Source organism: Panthera leo, chromosome D2 (genome assembly GCF_018350215.1).
Source record: "Panthera leo isolate Ple1 chromosome D2, P.leo_Ple1_pat1.1, whole genome shotgun sequence".
Lineage (NCBI taxonomy): Eukaryota > Metazoa > Chordata > Mammalia > Carnivora > Felidae > Panthera > Panthera leo.
The window spans coordinates 38769442-38791157 of NC_056689.1; the positions used below are offsets into that span (position 1 = coordinate 38769442).

At 48.6% G+C, this 21716-nt stretch overlaps 1 protein-coding gene across 1 annotated transcript in view; it reads right to left on the bottom strand.

The window, feature by feature from the left end:
* Window positions 1-15028: 15028 nt before the first annotated feature.
* The window catches only part of ZCCHC24 (zinc finger CCHC-type containing 24), a 63191-nt gene continuing 56503 nt past the window's right edge, over window positions 15029-21716 (bottom strand). Inside the window, exon 4 of the mRNA XM_042907894.1 lies at window positions 15029-19278. Coding sequence (XP_042763828.1) covers window positions 19165-19278 — 114 coding nt within the window. The 3' untranslated portion in view covers window positions 15029-19164. The remainder of the gene's footprint in view (window positions 19279-21716) is intronic.

Consider the following 21716-nt stretch of genomic DNA (forward strand, 5'->3'; position numbering starts at 1 on the left):
ATTAAGATTAAAAATTTTTGTGCTGCAGAGAACACCATCACGAAAGTGAAAAACAAACCACATGAGGGGAGAAAATAATGACTGATGCTAGCGTGTAAAATAATCCAGCTGCATCTATAAAGAAACTCAACACCCCCCAAAAAACGAATAATCCAGTGAAGAAATGGGCAAAAGGCATGAATAGACACTTCTCCAAAGAAGACATCCAAATGGCTAACAGACACATGAAAAAGTGTTCAATATCACCGATCATCAGGGAAATACAAATTAAAACCACAATGAGATACCACCTCACACCAGGCAGAATGGCTAACGTTAACAACTCAGGCAACAACAGATGTTGGCGAGGATGCGGAGAAAGAGGATCTCTTCTGCACTGTTGGTGGGAATGCAAGTTGGTGCAGCCACTCTGGAAAACAGTATGGAGGTTCCTCAAAAAACTAAAAATAGAGCTACCCTACGACCCAGCAATTACACTACTAGGCATTTATCCAAGGAATACAGGTGTGCTGTTTCGAAGGGACGCGTGCACCCCCATGTTTATAGCAGCACTATCAACAACAGCCAAAGTATGGAAGGAGCCCAAATGTCCAACGATAGATGAATGGATAAAGAAGGTGTGGTATACATATATAATGGAGTATTACTCAGCAATCAAAAAGAATGAAATCTTGCCATTTGCAACAACATGGATGGAACTGGAGGGTATTATGCTAAGTGAAATTAGCCAGTCAAAGAGAGACTAATATCATATGACTTCACTCATATGAGGAATTTAAGAGACAAAACAGATGAACATAAGGGAAGGGAAGCAAAAATAATATAAAAACAAGGAGGGGGACAAAATGGAAGAGTCTCTTAAATACAGAGAACAAACTAAGGGTTGCTGGAGGGGTTGTGGGTGGGGGGATGGGCTAAACGAGTAAGGGGCATTAGGGAGGACACTTGTTGGGATGAGCACTGGGTGTTATACATAGGGGATGAATCACTGGAATCTACTCCTGAAATCATCATAGCACTATATGCTAACTAACTTGGATGTAAATTAAAAAATCAATTAATTAATTAAAAAATAGTCCAGCTGCTTTAGAACACAGTCTGGCAGTTCCTCAGATGGCCCCACACACGAGTTAACGTATGACCCAGCAATTCCATTCCTTGGTATGTACCCAAGAGAAATGAATGTCTACACAACTTTTATGCAAATGCTTAGAGTAGCATTACTGATAACAGTCCAAAGGTGGAAAGAACCCAATTGTTCATCAGTGAGCAAATGGATAAAAAGTGGTATATCCACACAGTGGAATATTATTTGGCTCTAAAAAAGGGATGAAGTGCTGATACATGCTACGACCTGAGTGAACCTTGGAAATATTCTACTCCGTGAGAGAAGCCAATCACAAAACACCACAAACCGTGTGATTTCATTCGTACGAAATGTCCAGAACAGGAAAATCTATAGATACAGAAAGAGATTAGTGTTTGCATAAGCTGAAGGGGTAGGTGGGGGCATGGGGGGTAAGTGGGCGATAGGTAAAGTATATGAGGTTTCTTAATGGGATGATGGAAATCTTCTAAAATGAACTGTTCTGGTGGCTGCATATATCTGTGCATATACTAAAAACCATTGACTTGTACCCTTTAAATGGATGGATTGTAGGATGTGTGAACCATAGCTCAATAAATATGCTTAAAAAGTATGGTGCTTGCTTTGACAGCACATATAATATGCTTAAAAATATGTATTAGCAAAGTCTCACAATTCTTTGGGTGTAAAATCTGTTTTCTCCGGAGTCCTCTTGTTCCTCTGGAAAATGCTGAGATTTGACCTAGTTATGGGAGAGGTGGTGGTGAGTCTTGGGCACTGCCTTTCAAAGCATCTGCCCCAGTGGAGCTCTTACAGTGTCTGAGCAAAGAAGCCTGTTCCTCTCTGACACAGAAGGGCAAGGTACTTCCACTGGCAAGGGAAGGATGGAATGACATGAGGGTTCAAGTTGTTAATTTTATTTGGATCCAACCAGATGTCCCTGTTACACATTTCAGGATCCCATTCTTTCCCTTTCACATGAAAAGCTTAGTGAGACTATGAATTTAAATGATGTAATTCGGCAATCTACACAATTAAATTTTTGTTTGATTTTAAGGGATTATAATCCAGTGTCTGTAAGAAATGAGAGAATCTTTTTAGGGTGGTCATGGAAGCTTTCTGGTTCTTGACCAGAACTTAAGCTGAGAATTTGGCATTTTCTTTTGGTAAACCATCAAGCATGCTCGAAAGAATTCATCCCACATCCCAACAGTCAAGTGGGGCAGCCACCTGGCCTCCCAAGGCACAGGCTTCTCTTGTTACTTAATCACAGGAGATAACGTGATTAATTGTGATGTCACTGCATGCCATGCATTACCAGCATCCCATTTTCCGTTGGCATGCAGGTAAGTTCAGCACTGCCTTCAACCCCAAGGGCACAGCCAAACAAATCTCTAAATCCCATTTTTGTGGGGTTATCTCTTAGGACCGCTGCCATGTTAATTCTATACTGGTCAGGGTCCAAACAGGATACAGAAACAACACACTAATTCTAACAGGGAAAGCTGAATATAAAATTTACATACTGACACAAAAATAGACACATAGATCAATGCATTAGAGAGTCCAGAAATAGACCCACACTTTTATGGTCAGTTAATCTATGACAAAGGAAGCAAGAATATACAACTGGGAAAAGACAGTCTTTTTAATAAATGGTTCTGGGAAAACTAGATAGCTACGTGCAAAAGAATGAAGCTGGACCACTTTCTTACACCATACACAAAAGTAAAATGAATTAAAGACCTAAATGTGAGACCTGAAACCATCAAACTTCTAGAAGAATACATAGGTGGTACTTTCTTTGACATTAGCCATAGAAACATTTTTCTAGATGTCTCCTGAGGCAAGGGAAACAAAGCAAAATTAAACTATTGGGGCTACACCTAAATAAAATACTTTTGCACAGCAAAGGAAACCGTCAACAAAACAAAAGGCAGCCTACTGAACGGGAGAAGATATTTGCAAATGACATATCCAATAAGGGGTTAGTTTCCAAAATATATAAAGAACTTATACAACTCAACACCTAAAAACATAATCCAATTTAAAAATGGGGACAGGATCTAAATAGACATTTTTCCAAAGAAGACATACAGATAATCAACAGACACATGAAAAGATGCTCAACATCACTAATCATCAGAGAAATGCAAATCAAAACCACAATGAGATATCATCTCACACCTGTCAGAATGGCCAAAATCAAAAACATGAGACACAACAAGTGTTGACAAGGGTGTGGAGAAAGGGGACTTTCTTGCACTGTTGGTGGAAATGCAAACTGGTACAACCACTGTGGAAGGCAGTATGGAGCTTCCTCAAAAAAATTAAAAATGGAATTATCATATGATCCAATAATTCCACTACTGGGTATTTATCCAAAGAAAATGAAAACAGTCTTTTGAAAATATGCACCCCATGTGTATTGCAGCATTATTTACAATAGCCAAGATATGGAAACAGCCCCAGTGTCCATTGCTAGATGAAGGGATAAAGAAGATGTGGTATGTGTGTGTGTATACTATATATATTATATATACAATAACATACTACTCAGTCATAAAAAAGAATGAGCTTCTTCCATTTGCAACAACATGGATGTACCTAGGGGGTATAATGCTAAGTGAAACTAGTCAAAGAAAGACAAATACCAGAAGTTTTCACTCACATGTGGAATTTAAGAAACGAAACAAAAAAGACAAAAAAACCCAGACTTTTAAAAACAGAAGGTGGACAATGAGTGAAACAGATAAAGGGGATTAAGAGTGTACTTATTGGATAAGCACTGAGAAATGTATAGAATTATTGAATCACTGTATTTTACACCTGAAGCTAATATAACACTATATGTTAATTATAATTGAATAAAAAAAATTATTAACCGTAACATGAGTACACCTGCTAAGGGGGAAAGAGAACTCTGAAGAATAAAGTGTCTCTCCAAGTGCCTTCTGCTGATAAAGTTTTATATAATCCCAGATGGCAAGGGAGAACTGTTAGAGTATCACAAACAGGGCAAGGAAGAGGGGTTTTAGAGCTTAGAGATGATGGATCAAATGTGGTGCATTGAGCATTGCTTTCTTATCCAGTCTGACAATCTCTGCCATCCAAGTAAATGTTTAAATCACTTATATTTAATGTAACTATCAATACCATTAGATTTAAATTGACCTTTGTGCTACTTATTTTCTCTTTGTCCCATCTGCTTTTTGTCCCATTCTCATCTTCTTTTGGATTGAGCTCTTCTCCATTTCATCTCCATTATTGATTTATTAGACTTCATTCTTCCTGTTATATTTTTAGTGGTTTCTCTAGAGTTTATAGTACATAGTTTAATTTACCACAGATTACCTGCAAATATATTGTACCACTTTACATATAGCGTAAGAATTGCTGGATCAGATAGTAACTTAATGTTTACTGTTTTGAGGAACTGCCAAACTGTTTTTCAAAGTGGCTACAAAATTGTACATCCTTACCAGCCGTGTATGAGGGTTTCAGTTTCTCCACAGCCTCACCACACTTCATTATCTACCTTTTCGATTCTCACCATCTTAGTAAGTGTAAAATAGTATCTCGTTTCAGTTTTGATTTGACATGATGTCGAACATCCTCTCATGTGTTTGTCAGCCATTTGTATGCCTTCTTTGAAGAAATGCCTACTCAGACCCTTTGTTTTTAAATTGGATGGTCTTTTTATTGTTTGTTGAGTTGTAAGAGCTCTTTATATATTCTAGACACAAGTCCCTTATCAGATATGTGATTTGCAGAGATATTTTTACTGGGTTAAAATTCTAGGTTGGCAGTTTCTCCTTTAAGTAATTTAAAGATATCCCACTATCTTCTGGCCTGAATTTTTTTTTTTTTTCTTATGAGAAGTGTGCTACCATTTTAATCTTGGTTCTTCTGTTTGTAATGTGCCCTTTTCCCTCTATCTTCTTTTAGAATTTTCTCCCTATCCTGATTTTAAGGAATTGGATTATGATACAATATATGATTTCCTTTATGTATTTCTTGTGTTGGGTTTATTGACCTTCTCGGGTTTATAGACTTCCTCAATTTTGGGAAATGTTCATTAACTATTTCTTTGAACATCTTTCTCTTTTTCCTCTCCTTTGGGGATTCTTAACTTGTACATTCACCTGACAGGAGTTGCCCCACAGTTCATTGATGCCCTATTCTTTTGTTTTCTTCAGTCTTTTTATATTGGTGCATTTCATTTTGTATAGTTTCTACAACTATGTCTTCAAGTTCACCAGTCCTTTCTCCTTTTCATTTGCTGTTAATCCCATTCAGTGTATGTTTCATATCAGAGATATTTTTCCATCACTAGAAGTTTGATTGAGGTATTAAAAAATGTTGTTTCCATGTTTCTTTTTAACCTAGTCATGCTTTCTTCTACTTTGTTGAAAATACAGAATATAGCTACAGTAACTTTTTTAATGTCCATGTCTACTTAGGCCATCAACTGGGTGATTTTTCCCCTCCTCCTTGTGGATCACATATTTCTGCATCTTTATAAGCCTAACTTTTAATGGATGCCAGATATTTTACCTTATAAGTGTTGGATATTGTTGTGTCATGTACATATTCCTCAGCTTTGTTGTAGAATGCAAATAAGTTCTTTGGAGATAGTTTTATTCCTTTGAGGCTTGCTTTTGAGCTTGTTTGAGCTTTGAGGCTTGCTTTAGAGACCCGCACATCCCTTAGTGAAGGGCTAATTTTGTCCCACTACCGAGGTCCTATCGTTCTAAGAATTCTGCCCTATTTATTATGAAGTTTCCCAATCTAGCTGGTGGGAACTCAAATTATTTCTGTCCCCCTGTGCACTTTGGGGATTTAGCTCTGCCTGTTCCTTTTGTTGGCTTTAGGTAATTTCCTCACATATATGTGCTGATCCCTGCATGCTCAGCTAACTAGTGCAGGAGCCCTCTGCACATGTCTGGAGCTCTCTCTTAACATCTTCCTCCTCTCCATGCCATTTTCCATTCTCAGTGAAGCTGTCTTCTTTCCTGTGCTCCACTCCGAAAATTCTGCATAGCCTTTGCCCCCTAAGTTCCCCAGTCTGTCTCCTCCAGTAAGGGGGCTCGCTGGGCCGTGTGGCTTCCCCTGCCCCTCCCGGTGACCTGGAAGGTCTGTTCCCAGGTCTCACTTCATTTGCCCATGTTTCCTCTTCTCAGGAACCCTTGTTCTGTGCTGCCTTTGTCCGACAGCTGGAAACCATTGTGTTACATATTTCGTCTGTTGACTTATTTGTTTAAAGGGAGAGAGTGACTCCAGTCTGTTTCACCCCAGAAGCTGAAACCTTCTGTACTGTTTGAGCTGTTTGCAAGGAGAATATATTGTCTTTGTACTTGGGTGATATACAGGTCAGCTCAGGGAGGGGGGAAACAGCTACAGATGCCCACATTCCTGAGAGAAAGCAGCCAGCCCAGCTGCCCTCAGTGAGCTGTGGGAGAGGAACATGGGTCAGACCTCAGCACTTCCTCAGTCAGCCTCGCCCATTACAGGTGTCTCCACAGCTGTCCAAGTTCCCACTGGGCCCCGGGCCTCCTCCCCTCACCAGCCCCAAAACTGTATGGATGATCCCAGTGCAGCCTCCGGGGTCACAGCTCAGAGAAATCATCAGAGTGAAGGATTCTAGATGGAGCCTGATGCCCTAACAGTGTAGGTGGGGGAACGGGCCTGGAGGGGCACGGCAATGAGATCAGTGACAGTGGCCTGAGACCTGTCAGGTCAGACTCTGGCTCTCCTGACCCCAGAACTTCCTACTGCACAAAACAGAAAGGTGATTAATAAAAAATAATGACCAATCAACGTGTTACATCACATTAATAAAGGAAAGGATGCGAACCATAGGATCATTTCCATAGATGCGGAAAAAGCATTTGACAAAGTACAATATCCATTCATGATAAAAACCTTCAACAAAGTAGATTTGTAGGGAACATACCTCAACATAATAAAAACCATGTATGGAAAAACCCACAGTAAACATCATCCTTAATGGGGGAAAACTGTTTCCTCTATGATCGGGAACAAGACAAGGCCGTCCACTCTCACCACTTTTATTCAATATGGTATGGAAGTCCTAGCCACAGCTATCAGACAATAGAAATAAAAGACATCCAAATCGTCAAGGAAGAGGTCAAACTTTCACTATTTGCAGATGACATGATACTCTATATAAAAAACCCAAAAGACTCCACTCAAAAACTGCTAGAACTGATAAATGAATTCAGTAAAAACACAGGGTGCAAAATCAATGTACAGAAACCTGCTAAATTTCTATGCACCAACAATGAAGCAACAAAAGAAATTGAGGAATCAACCCCATTTATAATTCCACCCAAAACAATAAGATACCTAGGAATAAACCTAACCAAAGAAGTGAAAGACTTGTACTCTGAAAACAATAAAACACTGAAGAAATTGAAGATAACACAAAGAAATGGAAAGACATCCCATGCTCATGGATAGGAAGAACAAGCGTTGTTAAAATGTCTATACTACCCAAAGCAATCTAGACATTTAATGCAGTCTCTATCAAATTAGTAAGAGCATTGTTCACAGAGCGAGAAGAAACAATCACAAAATTTGTATGGAACCACAAAAGACTTCAAATAGCCAAAGCATCTTGAAAAAAACAAAGGTCAAGGCACCACAATTCTGGACTTCAAGTTATATTACAAAGCTGTAGTAATCAAAACAGTATGGTACTGGTACAAAAATAGACACATAGGTCAATGGAACAGAATAGAAAACCCAGAAATCAACCCACAATTACATGGTCAATTAACCTTCAACAAAGCAGGAAAGAATATCTAATGGGAAAAAAGTCTCTTCGACAAATAGTGTTGGGAAAACTGGACCACTGTCTCATACCATACACAAAAAAATAAACACAAAATGGATTAAATATCTAAATGTGAGACCTGAAACCATAAAAATCCTACAAGAGAGCACAGGCAGTAACTTCTTTGACATTGGCTGTAGCAACTTCTTTCTAGATATGTCTCCTTAGGCAAGGGAAACAAAACCAAAGTTAATCTATTGAGACTACATCAAAATAAAAGATTTCTGCCCAGCAAAGGAAACAATCAACAAAATTAAAAGGCAGCCAATGGAATGGAGGAAGATATTTGCAAATGACATATCTGATAAAGGGTTAGTATCCAAAATATATGAAGAATTTAACAACTCAACACTGAAAAGCCGAATGATCCAATTTAAAAATGGGGAGAGGATCTAAACTGACATTTATCCAAAGAAGACATACAGATGGTCAACAGACACATGAAAAGATGCTCAACATCACTCATCATCAGGGAAATACAAATCAAAACTACAACGAGATCTCACCTTAACACCTGTCAGAATGGCTACAATGAAAAACACAAGAAACAACAGGTGTTGGCGAGGATGCCAACAGAGAAACAGAGAAAGGGGAACACTTTTGCAGTGTTGGTGGGAATGCACACTGGTACAGTCACTGTGGAAAACAGTATGGAGGATCCTCAAAAGTTAAAAATAGAACTACCCTGGGTGGCACCTGGGTGGCTCAGTTGGCTGAGCGTCTGACTTCGGCTCGGGTCATAATCTCACAGTTTTGAGTTCAAGCCCGATATTGGGCTCTGTGCTTCCAGCTCAGAGCCTGGAGCCTGCTTTGGATTCTGTGTCTCCGTCTCTCTCTGCCCCTCCCCCACTCACACTCTGTCTCTCTCTCAAAATAAACATTAAACAAATTATTTTGAATGGAACTACCCTACAATCCAGCAATCACACTACTAAGTATTTGCACAAAGATTACAAAAATAATAACTCTAAGGGATATATGCAGCCCAATGCTTATGGCAGCGTTATTCACAATACCCAAATTATTGAAAGAGTCCAAGTGTCCATTGATTGAGGAATGGAAAAGAAGATGTGGTATATATATATATATATATATATATATATATATATATATATGCAATGGAATAAAAAAGAATTAAACCTTGCCATTGGCAAGGACATGGATGGAGCGAGAGAGTATTACGCTAAGCAAAATAAGTCGGTCTGAGAAAAACAAATAATACCATATGATTTCATTCATTGTGGAATTTAAGAAACTAAACAAATGAGCAAAGTGGAAAAAAAAACCAGGCAAACCAAGAAACAGATTATACAGAACAAACTGATGGTTATCAGAGGCAAGGTGGGGGGGATGAGTGAAATAGACGATGGGGATTAAGGAGCGCACTTGTCGTGATGAGCACTGGGTGACGTGTGGAAGTGCTGAATCGCTATACTGTACACCTGAAACTAACATTACATTGTGTGTTAATTCACTGGAATTTAAATAAAAACTTTTTTAAAAGGAAAAAAAGATGAACTTTTAAAAACAATAATGCTTCAAGTCCTTCTATAAGGAATTGACAAATACATTACTCACCGAACTAGTACAATGGCTGTTCGACAGATGAGGCAGATCTCTATGCTACAGGGAAAGACGATGGTACAAAGCGGGCTGCAGAACAGCATGCCAAATATAACCCAGTTAACGTGTGTGTGTATGTGTACCTTACACACACAGAGATTCACGCAAGCAAAAACGCTGCGGAATGTTACCTCACACCCCCGACAGTAGTGATCCCTGGGGGAAGTTGGACCACTGGGTAGTTTCACATCCTACTTTCTGTTGTACTCGCTTCATATTGTGCACGCATTATTTTTATAATCAAAGGGGACAAACTCGGGTATTATTACTTGACAATATTGCTCATAGGTGCATAGGTGATGAGGCCTGCAGCCCTGTGCGGCTGAGGTCAGGACTTAACCTGGAATTGGGGAGGGAAAAAAAATTCCCCAGCAGGAAGTTGCCGTCCTCAGACGTAGCCACCAGAGGGCAGCAGGGGACCGGCCGATTGCTGCTAAAGGACTGCAGGGTGGGGGTGTTTGTGAACCGGCAAGGATGTCAGGGGAGAGAGAGCCTGGCCACAGGGTTTGAAGCAGCCTCCACTGTGGGGTGGGGCTGGGGTCAGATTCCAAGGGAGAAGGGGGCAAGTTACATGGTAGGCACAGGTCTCTTGCCTCAGCACAAGGGGGAAACTGAGGCAGAAGTCCTGCCAGAACTGAACTAACAAGATGTGGGTGCCTGGCCTACGGCCCGAGGAACCGACAAATCCAAGTCCCTTCCCAGAACCAAGACATAGGCTCCTCACCTGCCACCTGGTCAGGCAGGTGAAGGTTTCAGAACGCAGAGCTCAAGGGGCTGACAGGCAGGAGGCAAAAGGGAATCATGGCTAGGTGAGTAGGGGAGGGGGGGTGCTTCAGAGGCAGCGCAGACCTGGGGGACTTTCACCACCTCTGTGGGCACTAAAGTGGCTAACAGTTCTTGAGCATGCTCTAGAAGTCAAGCACTTGGCTTCCTGATGTCTTTTCGTCGTTAACGGTGGCCCTCAGATCGGCGGCCATCATTCCCATCTTAGGAGGGGAAGAGACCAGGGCTCAGAGGGGGAGGCCACTTGCTTAGGATGACAACTGACAAGCAGCGAGGCTGCAGTCCAGTGGCCCGTCCGTCTGACCCAGCACCTCTGCCACGATGAGGGTGGGCAGGCAGAGATGGAAGTCGAGGCAGGTGCCACGGTCCCAGACTTGGACCCCAGATTGCCCTGTAGGCTGCAGGAGCTGTGTGTGGAGGGGCCGTGGAGGCTGACCCGACCGCGAGGAGTGGCCAGAGGTGGGAATGGTGGCACGAGGAGAAGGCGGTAGAGGGGAATGCTGCTCGACCCCCAGCTTGGGTTACGTGGGGACGGGACAAAGTGCCCTTCCTGGCCCAAGATGCAGGAGGCAGGAAGATGACACGGCCAAGATGACACGGCCCTGGGGCCAGATGTCTCCGGGGGGGGTCTAGGGAGGGGCTCTACTCGTGCCGGATGATCTCAGACGAGTCACTCGACCTCCCTGGGCCTCAGCCTGACCGTCTGTCAAATGGTCCTCATGCCAGGCCCACCTCACAGGGCCGCTGCAAGGATCAGAAATGATGGTGCACGTACATCACATAGTACAGTGGCGGGCACACCAGAGGGCTTGATGGACTGTCGGCTGGATCTTATTTATTCCACAGTTGGCCCTGCCAGGTGCCAGGCCGCCCTGGCGCTGGAGATGCATAGAGAAAACCCTGGCTGCCCGTCCAGAGGACCGTGGAGGGCACTGGGTGCGTGGGGGCCACCCCCACCCCCACCCGCACATACACTTTGCCTTGGCCCGGCTCCCCGCGGAGCTCATCCCCAGCCCAGGGGTGGAGAAGGCGGTCCGTCAGACCCCGGGCTCCCGCCTCGTCACACGAGCCACCCTCTGGATTATTTGAAAATAAAACGCAGGTGCCGTCTCACTTGGCCCGTAAATTGTCCAGCAGCTAATAGATGAGGACGTGGTTTTCACACCCGCGAGGCCGTCGTCACGCCTCACAAAACATGGCCTCTCTCAACCGTTTGCAATACGAGGACACACTTCCGCTCACCGCGTCGGGCCGAGGGTTGGGACTTGGGCTTCTCTCACCTTCTGCACGGTGAGGGGCTCTCGGGGAAGGGGACGGGCAGATTCCCATGGAGCCCATCTTCTGGGCCCTTCTGGGCCGGGGCTTCTTCCTCCCTAAAAGTGATCCTTGGGGGAGAGGGTCAGGGAGGGGGGCCGCCCTGGGGGGCCCCCCGCTTGTAGTCACTGCAGCAGCACCGTCTGTCTGGACAGTGTGACCCGGGGCTCCCCACTCCCACAGGACTCCCCAGGGGCCACAGCCACGCGTGTTGGTGGGTGGGTGTGAGTGCCTGTGTGTGAATGCATGTGTGTGGCGGGGCGAGGTGAGCACAGGGCCTCTAGCGGCTCTGGATAAAGTGGGTGTATTTAGAGGGGACTCTGTGCCTGAGGACAGACTGTTCCTGGCTCTGGACAGAGTTCTAGGGACAACCAGATGCCTGACTCTAGAGGCGGCTGCCTGCCCCCAGCAGATCGCACCCCCCCCCCCCCCCCCTCGTCCCAGCTGCTCCTGACCCTTCTCTCTCTCCCAAAGGCTGTGGGGGAGCCCGGCCCAGGCAGCACTGGCCAGGGAGCAGCTTGGGCCGGTATTTGGATGCCTGACCCTGGGTTTCCCAGGCCAAGGAGAGAGGGCAGGCTGGGGCCTGACTCCCTGCTCATCGTGGGACCCAGCCCCAGCTCCAGCCGCTGGGAAATCCACTGGGAGTGTCTCGTCAGAATCAGAAATAGCACAGTGTGGAGGTCAGAGTGCTCGGCAGAGGACCCCACTTGTCAGTCTTGGGCGCCACAGCGCTCCCTGGGGCTCCATTTCTCCACCTGCCATGTTGGCAATATTGTTCCCTGTCCTGGCTCCTGCTACGACTGTTAGGAGCACACATGGGACCACAGAGCCAGGGAAGACACGGGCCTGTGGCCGGCCGGTTGCCTGGCCCAGCCTCCAAGCGTGGGGGCCCAGCGGGAAGAGAAGGGCCATCACGGAGCGTGTCCACTGCGGCCTGCAAGCGTGTCTTGATGGCCCCGACACATAGATAGGGACGCGGCAGCCCCACATCACACATTCTGGGAAGACAGTGGTTCTAGGAGCCTTGTCTAGGTCACACGGGGGGCCCAAGGGCTCCCGGTGGTGCTGGAGCTGAGATGGGAAGGGGTAGGGTGGTTGAGCGCGCCTGGTCTCCCTCCCCTGTGTCTGGAGCAGGCACCGAGGGGGCTCCGTGCACCAAGGCCTGGGGGCAGGGTGCTGCCTTGGGCTCAGCCCCAGTTCTGCCTCCACAACCTTGCCCTGGGAGCGAGGACTCGGGGTTTGAACCCTGGCACCACCACGTGCCCGCTGGGTGGCCTCGGGCGAGCCTTCCTTCCTGGGGGCCTCAACTTCGCCCAGACAGAAATGTGGGGGGTGTGGGCGTGGGGGGCGGGGTGGGGGGGGCAGGGGCAGGCCCAGAGCTGGGCCGTCCTCTCCTGTCCCCTGAGGTGGACTCTGCTCTCCCCGGGCCCTTGCGGCCAGCTGCCTCTGGACATGGACATTAAGTCTAACCGGAAATCCTTCCTGTCCAGGGGAATTACTGGTTTCCACAGCTCCGGGAGATGTCGAAATGCAGGCTGTGTTTGCCTCGGGTTTGTTTTCTTTCCACGGAAAACAAAGCAAAACAAACACAGGGGCGCATGCACACTGACACACAGGGCAGATCCCCGAATGTTAACCTTGAAGCCTCAGCCCCAGCACGCAATGGGTGCCGAGGGTGGGAGGCTTGGTCCCCCCCTCTGATTTCCTGTGTGATCTCTGACAAGGTGTTTCTGCCTGAGCCACAGACAATGGGAGCAAGAGATCCACGTCTCCAGGGGCCCCCTTCCCCCGCCCCCCACCGGTGGCAAGCCACGCACTGGGCCTGGTGCTCACTGAGCCATCCTATCTGCATACTATCCCTGGGGGAGCTGGGGCTCAGAGAGGCAGAGGAACTTCTCAGCTTCGCACAGCCGGGGGAGGCGGGGCTGCTGGGCACAGGGGCACTCTGACAGACCAGGACTCCAGTCCTCACACCTATACAGATCTGCAACGGGGAGGCCAGCACCCCTCTGTGGCTGCTGGCTGGGGGGAGGGGGGTGCCTACTACCGACAGGTGAGAACTCTCTCCTCCTCCTACCGTGTTGGGGTTGGGTCCCCTCTCCACTCACCTGCTTGGCTGTAGGGACACCCACCAGCCAGTTCAGGCTGACCCTGGCCCCGCCTGCCACTTCGCTCCCCCCGAGGGCGGCACCTGGGGGTGAGCATGCCCATAAGCAGCAAGAGGAGACTTGGTGGCTTCTGGGACTCACGGTGCACTCCAGATAACACAGGGGGAGCATTCCCTGCTTCTGGAGCCGGGGATCTCTGCTCCTGCCTGCTCCCCGCTCCTCCCCCACTGTGGTCCCCGATCCCAAGGACCCACACTTTTTCTCTGCTCTGTCCCAGAGGCTGCAGTCTGGAGGCAAAGGCTAGCCCACAGACACACGACTTGACCTATGTACTATTTAAAATTTCAGTAAACTCGTTGCCAAAATTTAAAATTGGAAAATTTCACATAACAACCTGGGTTTCCAGCCCAAGTAGTTTATTCTCAGATGGCAGCAATTGGCTGGAGCTGTGGATGGAGTGCGGCGGGAGCGTCTGCCCACCAGCCTCCGCGCTGACACCACCACTGACCCCACAGGACCATGAGGGACCGTTGCTGGCATTTCTTGGCCTTGTACATTGGACTCATCTGGGGGCTTTAAAATCCTGAGGACACAGGCCAATTTCTCAAGCGTCTCTGGGGTGGGACTGTAGCTCCCATAGTGATTCTGGTGAATAGGGAAGGGCCCCCCATGTGCAGGTGGCTTCTTAAGAGCCATGACTTCCCGTCCGTGGCTCTCAGCAAGAACCCCACCTTGTGACAGCCCGGCCTCATCCTGACCTTGCTCAGAAGAGAGACCCTCTCTGTTCCCTCTCCTGGGGACTTGCCAAGAGGCCCGGGACACTTCAGATTTCTCATGGTGTGATGCCCAGTGTGTGAGTCCCGAATTCTGGTCTTGGCAAGAAGCCCCAGTGTGGTCACGGCTTTGGGGCCTAGGGCTGCTGCCTCCAAGGGAGATTCACTCCTATATATGGTCACCCGGGAGTCCCATTGCTGAGCTAACGTGTGACCTAATGTGCTGACAATCTCGCCCAGTCTGGGGCCCAACTTGGGGAGGGCCCTCCCTCTGGAGAGAGCGTCTACTGTGGGGCAGAGGGGCTGGGAGAAGGCAGATCCACAGCATGGAGGCAGGGCAGGGACAAGATGACCCAGATTCGGGACAGCAGAAAGGCAGCTAGAAGACCCCCCCCACCCACCCACTTGACTTCACACATCTGTGAAAACGTCCAGCTCCCCACCGATGCTCTGTGTCAACAACAAAACCCATGAGCCTCTCTCGCTTTTAAAAGTTCTTTTAATACAGCATGAAAAGGCTATATTGCTATAGGCAAGCTGTATACAGATTTTCCAGGAATAAGGCACACAACGGAATGCCATCCCGAGGGCAGCCCTTCAGAGAGGCCGGGAGCCTTCTCCGCACACCCTCCGAGCTGGGCCCACGGGTTCTGTTTGTCTCTTTAGCTGGACACACACATATTAACAGATACAGACACGGACAGGGTCACCACACGGGAGTGGAGGAGGTCCAACGGCGAGGCTGGCAACAGACAGCGATGAGCCCTTCTGCCACCAGCCCCTGGGGGACGGCTCAACCACCTCCCTGAAGGCCGGAACGCCTCCCAAACTTCAGGGTTAGTTCTTGCACTGGGCTACAATGTAGTGATGTTGGATTAAATATTCATTTAGAGTAGATTCAAGTCTATTAGATGTTGGAGGGCAGGTGTAAGGGCTCCGGCTGACAAATCCAAGTTCAAAGAGCATGGGGCCCAGAGGCGTGGCTCAGATGGCAAAACTCCAAAGAGGGGCGTCCAAAGAAGTCTGCCTCCTGCTTCGTCTTCCCTGCTGGGCCCTGCTGACCCGAGCCCTCCACCAGGCCAAGGAGGCCATCTTCGGCTCTGGCCAATCATGGAGGGGCCGGTTAGTGATAATATGCTGGCTCTGTGATACTGATACGCCCCTCTTCCCCTGGCCCACTCCCTGCCCCCCTACAAAGTTAATAACCATAATAACAAGATAATAATAAGAAGGTGCAAGAGAATGGATTACAATGCTGTGTTTGTTATCCTCAGCTGAAGAGGCTCCAAGGGGTCACTATTCCCTTTTCGGCTATGTTATCTAATAATAGCTTCCCTTAAAAAAAAGCAATACTTTCCAAAATACACATATGTATAAATACAGGACACGAACATATTAATAAGTCTAAGCACTTGGATAATATGCTTGGCCACTTAATACTGATATTTTCATCCAAGGAAAACAACACAGAATAACAACAATATGGCTTAAAGAATTGCAAAGATTTTTTTTTCCTCATCAGAATTATGTACCAACTTCATATAATATTCTATGTAGACAATATTTCCTTCTTAATGTAGTTCAGTTGCATACTTTTTACAGATCAAAGCATAGTAAAAAAAAAAAAAAATCAAACCAAAAACAAAACGAAACAAAAAACCAACAACAGGAAAAAAGAGAAAAGTTATCACCATAAATATTTTCTTGCAGCTCAACCAGAAAGGTTTGCAAAATACTTCCAGAAATCTTCGTTTGATATTCTACTGCCCTCCTGAAATCTCCAAAGGTTTGAAAATGCCTCTCTTTTTGTTTTTTTTTTAATCTCAAAGATCAAGCAATTATATTTTTTCTTTTTTCTTTTTTCTTTTTTTTTAAAAAAGCCCCCTCAAATATATACAGACAAAAATCACTGTCGAGATTTTTCGGGAGAAGGTAACAAATTCAGTGTTGTGAGAAAAATTGGTAACCAGAAAAAATTTTAACATCTATGAATTTTCTTTTCAAAATACACACATAGTATTTTTCTTTAAAAAAAAAAAAAAGGAATCGTGTCAAGTATAACTCAAAATAAATACAAATTCACAAGTAGAGCTATCGAATACTTCATACGGGTTAAACACTGTTCTCTCTCAACTAGATCACTAGATCTACTAACTGCCAGCGATTGTCCCTTTTGAACGTACAAACCACACGCTTTCTTGTCTCCTGGGCTCCCAGGCCCTCTGAGCACTTCGTCCTCGCAGTACCCGGCCTCGACAACAGTGGCTTCTGCCGCCCATAGAGAGCTCCCCAGTTCAGCCAGAGCCGTGCAGGAGCAGGGGGTACACAGAGAGGCTGCTTTGGGGCAGGAGGGCCCGGCCCCCACGCCAGCCAGCTCTGCATAGAAGGCAGGGGCAATGACTGCCAGCTGGATAAGCCCACTGGAAAGGTCACTTTGGGGTGATATCCCATTTCCTACTGGCCCGTGGACTCCAGCGGTCTGGAGCCTGGGTTCTTTTTAGGGTGTGGGCCTTCCCCACCGCTGTGGGACAGTCGGCAGGCTCCGGGCATCCTAGGGCCAGGGTCCCCCTCTGGGGCCAGGTCCCCGGAAGGGCTGGGTCCCGGTCCTCACAGCAGAGACGAGCTCACTGCCCACCACCGCGGACACTACCTTCAGCAGTGCTCTAGAATGACTGACAGCAACAGCTTCTCCCTGGGGACAGAGAGCCTTGGGCCAGGATGACTCCAGCTCACCTTGACACCATGGAGAAGACAGGAGACAGCTGGGAGGGATCCCTCAGTGGCATTCCCAGTGGAAGGGGAGGGTGTTCACAGTCGGTTCCTGGGCATTCTGCCCCTGTGGGCGGCAGGGAGGCGGCTACAGGGCTCGGGCTGGAACTAACACACTCTTGTTAAGTGCTCAGAGGGCATGGCCCCCTGATATCTACCCTGCAGCCCCCCTGGCTGCAAATACACTCACTCCGTCTCTTCAACGTGCTCCCTGGACCCCTGGTTAACACTTCACTGTAACTCCTCAGTCGTACACAGCATTTTCATTTGAAAACAAAAGGCGATTGGGCACCCGTTGGGTGACCTTGAGCCACGGTAAACACTGAATTTCAGGCCCATTTCATGGTCTGATTTTTTTTTTTTTTTTTTTTTTCCCACCGAGGCATGATGTTGGGGCAAAATCAAGTGACCCAGTCCTGACAGATGGCTCTCTCCCTCTCCCTGGGAGAAAGGAAGGATGATGGGACGACAAAATTAGGACTTCTCACGGGGGAGAGAGAAGAGAAGGGAGCGTGATCCCTCCCACCAGCCAGGACAGCGTTCTGACCAACGTGACTTGCCCAGAGGCCTCCCTGCTCCCTTGGGAGGTAGGAAATCATTGTCCCCATTTTATAAATGAGAAGTTCTGTAGCTTACATCGGGGTTGCCAAGTGTGACAGGGGATCCTTCTCCCTCATTTTTGCAGGGATGGGGGACCTCAGGCGGGGCGGGGGTGACAGGGGGTGACGAGAAGACTGGCGCCCCTCAGTTCTCACCTAAGTGACTGATGGGTGGCGGTGTGCAGTCTGGGACTTGGACGGCCTCTCCAAATAAGGCTCCATGTGAATCCCAGCACTGAAACGGGCCTCTGCTCTCTGGAGTCACTCTCTCACTTAACTAGTGGGGAAACTGAGGGCCGGAGATGAGAAGTTCTTCCCAAGGCTACGTAGTGTGTCAGCAGCAGGGCCAGCATTTGAACCCAGGTCTCCAGGACACCAGGCCTGAGTCTGTCCTGCCAGAGTGCCTTCCCCACCGGGCCCTTCAGCCTCGATCAGGAGGTGGCCCCTAGTGTTGGGGGGAGGTGAAAGAAAAGGGTAGGGAATGGGCCTGACAAAATCCAAGCACAAAATCCAATCCCAAGTGGAAAACACGTGCGGTGGGGGGCAGGGGAGGCATTGTCTGATATGGCCCAGGTCACACCGTGGAACGCTGTCCAACATTCAGTGCCTCCCTGTCCCTGACCTCTGGGTCTAGGGTTTGCAATGCTAATGATGTCAGAGGCAGTCGGGTTTGGGGCTCATGGTGGGCAGGGGGCAGAGATGCCCACTCCCCAGCAGCTGCTAGAACCGGTGTCAGCTCGCCAGGATTGCTGACACAAACAGGACAGAAAAGTAGGGCTCTCTGAGTGGCTTTGCACTCAGGGCAGACTGGAAGGTTCTGGGTAGAGAAGGAGGCCTGGGTAGTCCTGGGGAGACAGTCCCCTGCAGGCTTTGGGATTCACAGTAAATTTAGTGCACTTGTGGCCAATGCAAGGCTGCTCAGCCCAAAGGGAGTCTCAGAGGAAGGGACCCTGCAGGGGACACCCAGGGCTTTATGGGGTCCTGTGTACTGACCTCCGCTCACCCTTGCCCCTTCTGCACAGACCCCAGGCCCACCTGTAGAGAGTCCCAGAGACCCGGCTTTCTGTGGGGGCAGCTATGTCAGTAACACTGTTTGTCAACACACGCGAGACAAGAACCTAAGACGCCCCCTGCCTAGGCCGGTAAGGCTGCGAGGCCCCGCCCCCACGCACGCAGCACGGAGAGACACAGGGAGGGGGCGTGGTCTCTGGCTGGCAGGAAGGTGGCTGTGGGCGCAGCTGGCGGCGGCTCATTGCACTCGGCGGCAGTAGTAGCCCAGCACCTTGCACTTCTCACAGAGGTGCTGGGGGTGCTCCTTGCTCTGGTCGGACACGTCCAGGCCATCGGGCTTCTCCAGGGGTCTCTGCAGAGAGGAAGGAGGGAGTGGAGAGAAAGACAGAAACACAAACAGAAGCAGGGAGAGTGAGACAGACGCAGCGAGGGACAGCACCAGACAGACAGACAGACAGACGGGGAGGGGGTGCCCAGAGAGCGAGCCTGTAGTCACAGAGGTTGTCTGCCTAGGCGCTTGGGCCCTTCCTGCCTCTGGCCTGTTGCAGGTGCGTGTCCTGGGCTGGGGCTGGGCAGTGGGAGGGGCTCCTGTACCCGAGCGACTAGTCTAGACGCCACCGTGCCCTCCCCCAGGACTCTCGGAGCAAGCCCAGGACAGACGCGGGACAGTGGGGCACAGACATCACCCAGGTGAGGAAACCGAGGCCCAGAGCAAGGAAGACCCAAGCCCAGTCTCCTGATTTCCAACACACCCAGTGCTCCTCGCCAGGCCGCTTGTCACTCCCATGCTTCGGGGTTAGGGTGGATGAGACCTCAGCTCCGTGAGGTTAGCAGCCAATGCCCCTCATCCCAAGGCCTGGTACTGTCCGTTGAGTGGCCAAATGATCAGAACTTCACTATATGATTTTAGGGAGCCTCAGTTGCCGCACCTGTAAAGTGGGCCATCACTGCACCTCGTCTGTGGGGCCGTGGGAGGAATCAGATGTCTGGATGTTTGCACGCTAAGCAGCGTGAGGCACGTACGAGAATACGTCTGTGACATAGGGAGCTTCCCGCTCCCTCTCACTCTCCTGTCCTGGTACTCAAAAGCCAGGAAAGATTTGTTCCCCTGGAAATTTTACGGAGGCTATTAGGCACACCTCTTGAAGCAGATAGTTTCGTGGCTGGCAGGCGAAGCCTCAGCCCAGAGCCCCCTCCTGCAGAACAGTCCCCTGCATGGATCTGGGGGGACTCAAGGGAAGCCAGCTGGGACCCACACGCTGGGGACAGGGAGCAAGAACTGCAGGCTGGTGTGAGGCCAGGGAGCCTCGGTGCCAGTGACCGTGACCAGGGATGGCCCTGGAGGGAAGCTGAGGGTGAGCACTGCCTCCTGGGCAGACCACGAACCTCTCAAAAGTAGTGCACTGGCTTTACCCAATACCTGGCCCGAAGCTGACACTCGCAGGGGTCTGGGAAATGGAAGAGTCACAGGAGTCTAGGAGATGAACCATGGGGACTGCGGATGGGCAGGGTTCTGATCCAAGGGTCATAAAACCCACCTCTGCACTTTCAAGCCTAGAGCCACACAGAGAAAGCCTGCAAAAAAGGACGGGAGCCTTGGCCTTGTCTCAAGGGGTTGTGATGTGACTGGCTTTCCTGGCCAGGGGAGAGGAGAAAGAGTTTGGCTTTGTGTCAGATACGGGCTTGAACCACCTACAAGCTGTGTGACCCTGGGCAAGCCACCAACCCTCTGATCCTCAGTCTCCCCGTCTCCAGAAGGGGACATTGATAACACTTTTCTCATGGGGCTGTTGTTACATCTCAGTGAGTAGAAAGAGCATAGCAGATAAAAACTATTAGTGTTGCTTGTTATGATTATTAATGGGAAGGGGATACCCACCAGGTAAAGAAAGGGTCATTGAAGCCACGATTCCAAGCTTGAAGGCCTGTGAAGGCCCCATCACCTGCTCTCCTAGGCATCTCATAAATACCAACAGCACCCCATGGGCGAGCCAGGGCCGAGGACCTCCCTGCTGGCCAAGCTCCCTGGCTGAAAGAAGGGCTCCCTGACCTTGAGCTGAACTCTGGGTCCCTATACGTCCACCTGTCATCACAGCCACACAGGGGCCACACACTCTCCGCTTGGCTCCCACAGGCCTGAGAGAGGTAGTCCTGAGATCTCCCCTCATCCAGATCAACTCAGCCTGGTTTCTAGCTCTCCTCCCCAACTCTTCATGCTGGCCGGGGCCCCTCCTTGAACCAGCCTTCCAGGTGGGGCCAGAGATTCCACAATAGGCAGGCCTGAGGCCACTCTTGCCCCCCCCCCCCCATGGTTTACACCTTGCAAATCACTGCCACACAAATCATACCATCCCACCTGACAGCCTGGCTGGGAGGGGCACATTACTCTCCCCATATGTTACAGATGAGGAAACTGAGGCCCCAAGACATTAAGGGTCTTGCCCTGGGGCCTGCAGCTTCACCTATCTGCCCAGGGCTGTTGGACAACAACTTTCTCCTCCGGAGCCTCAACGTACCCTTCTGTAACCTGGGCGGGAGGTCAATAACATACACTGTATGCGTGATAGAGAGAGAAGTCGGTGTCTTAAAGCACTGTATAACCATCAAGTCAAGCTCTGCGAGACTTAGCAATTGCTGTGTGACCTCCAGAAGTTCCTTAACCTCTCTGTGCCTCAACGCCCTCTTCTACAAAATGGGGCTAATAAGGGCACCTACTTGTAAGGTGGTTGTGAAGAGTAAATGAGTTAATACATGCCAAGTTAGCTGGCACGTGAAAACCAAAGTGCTGGC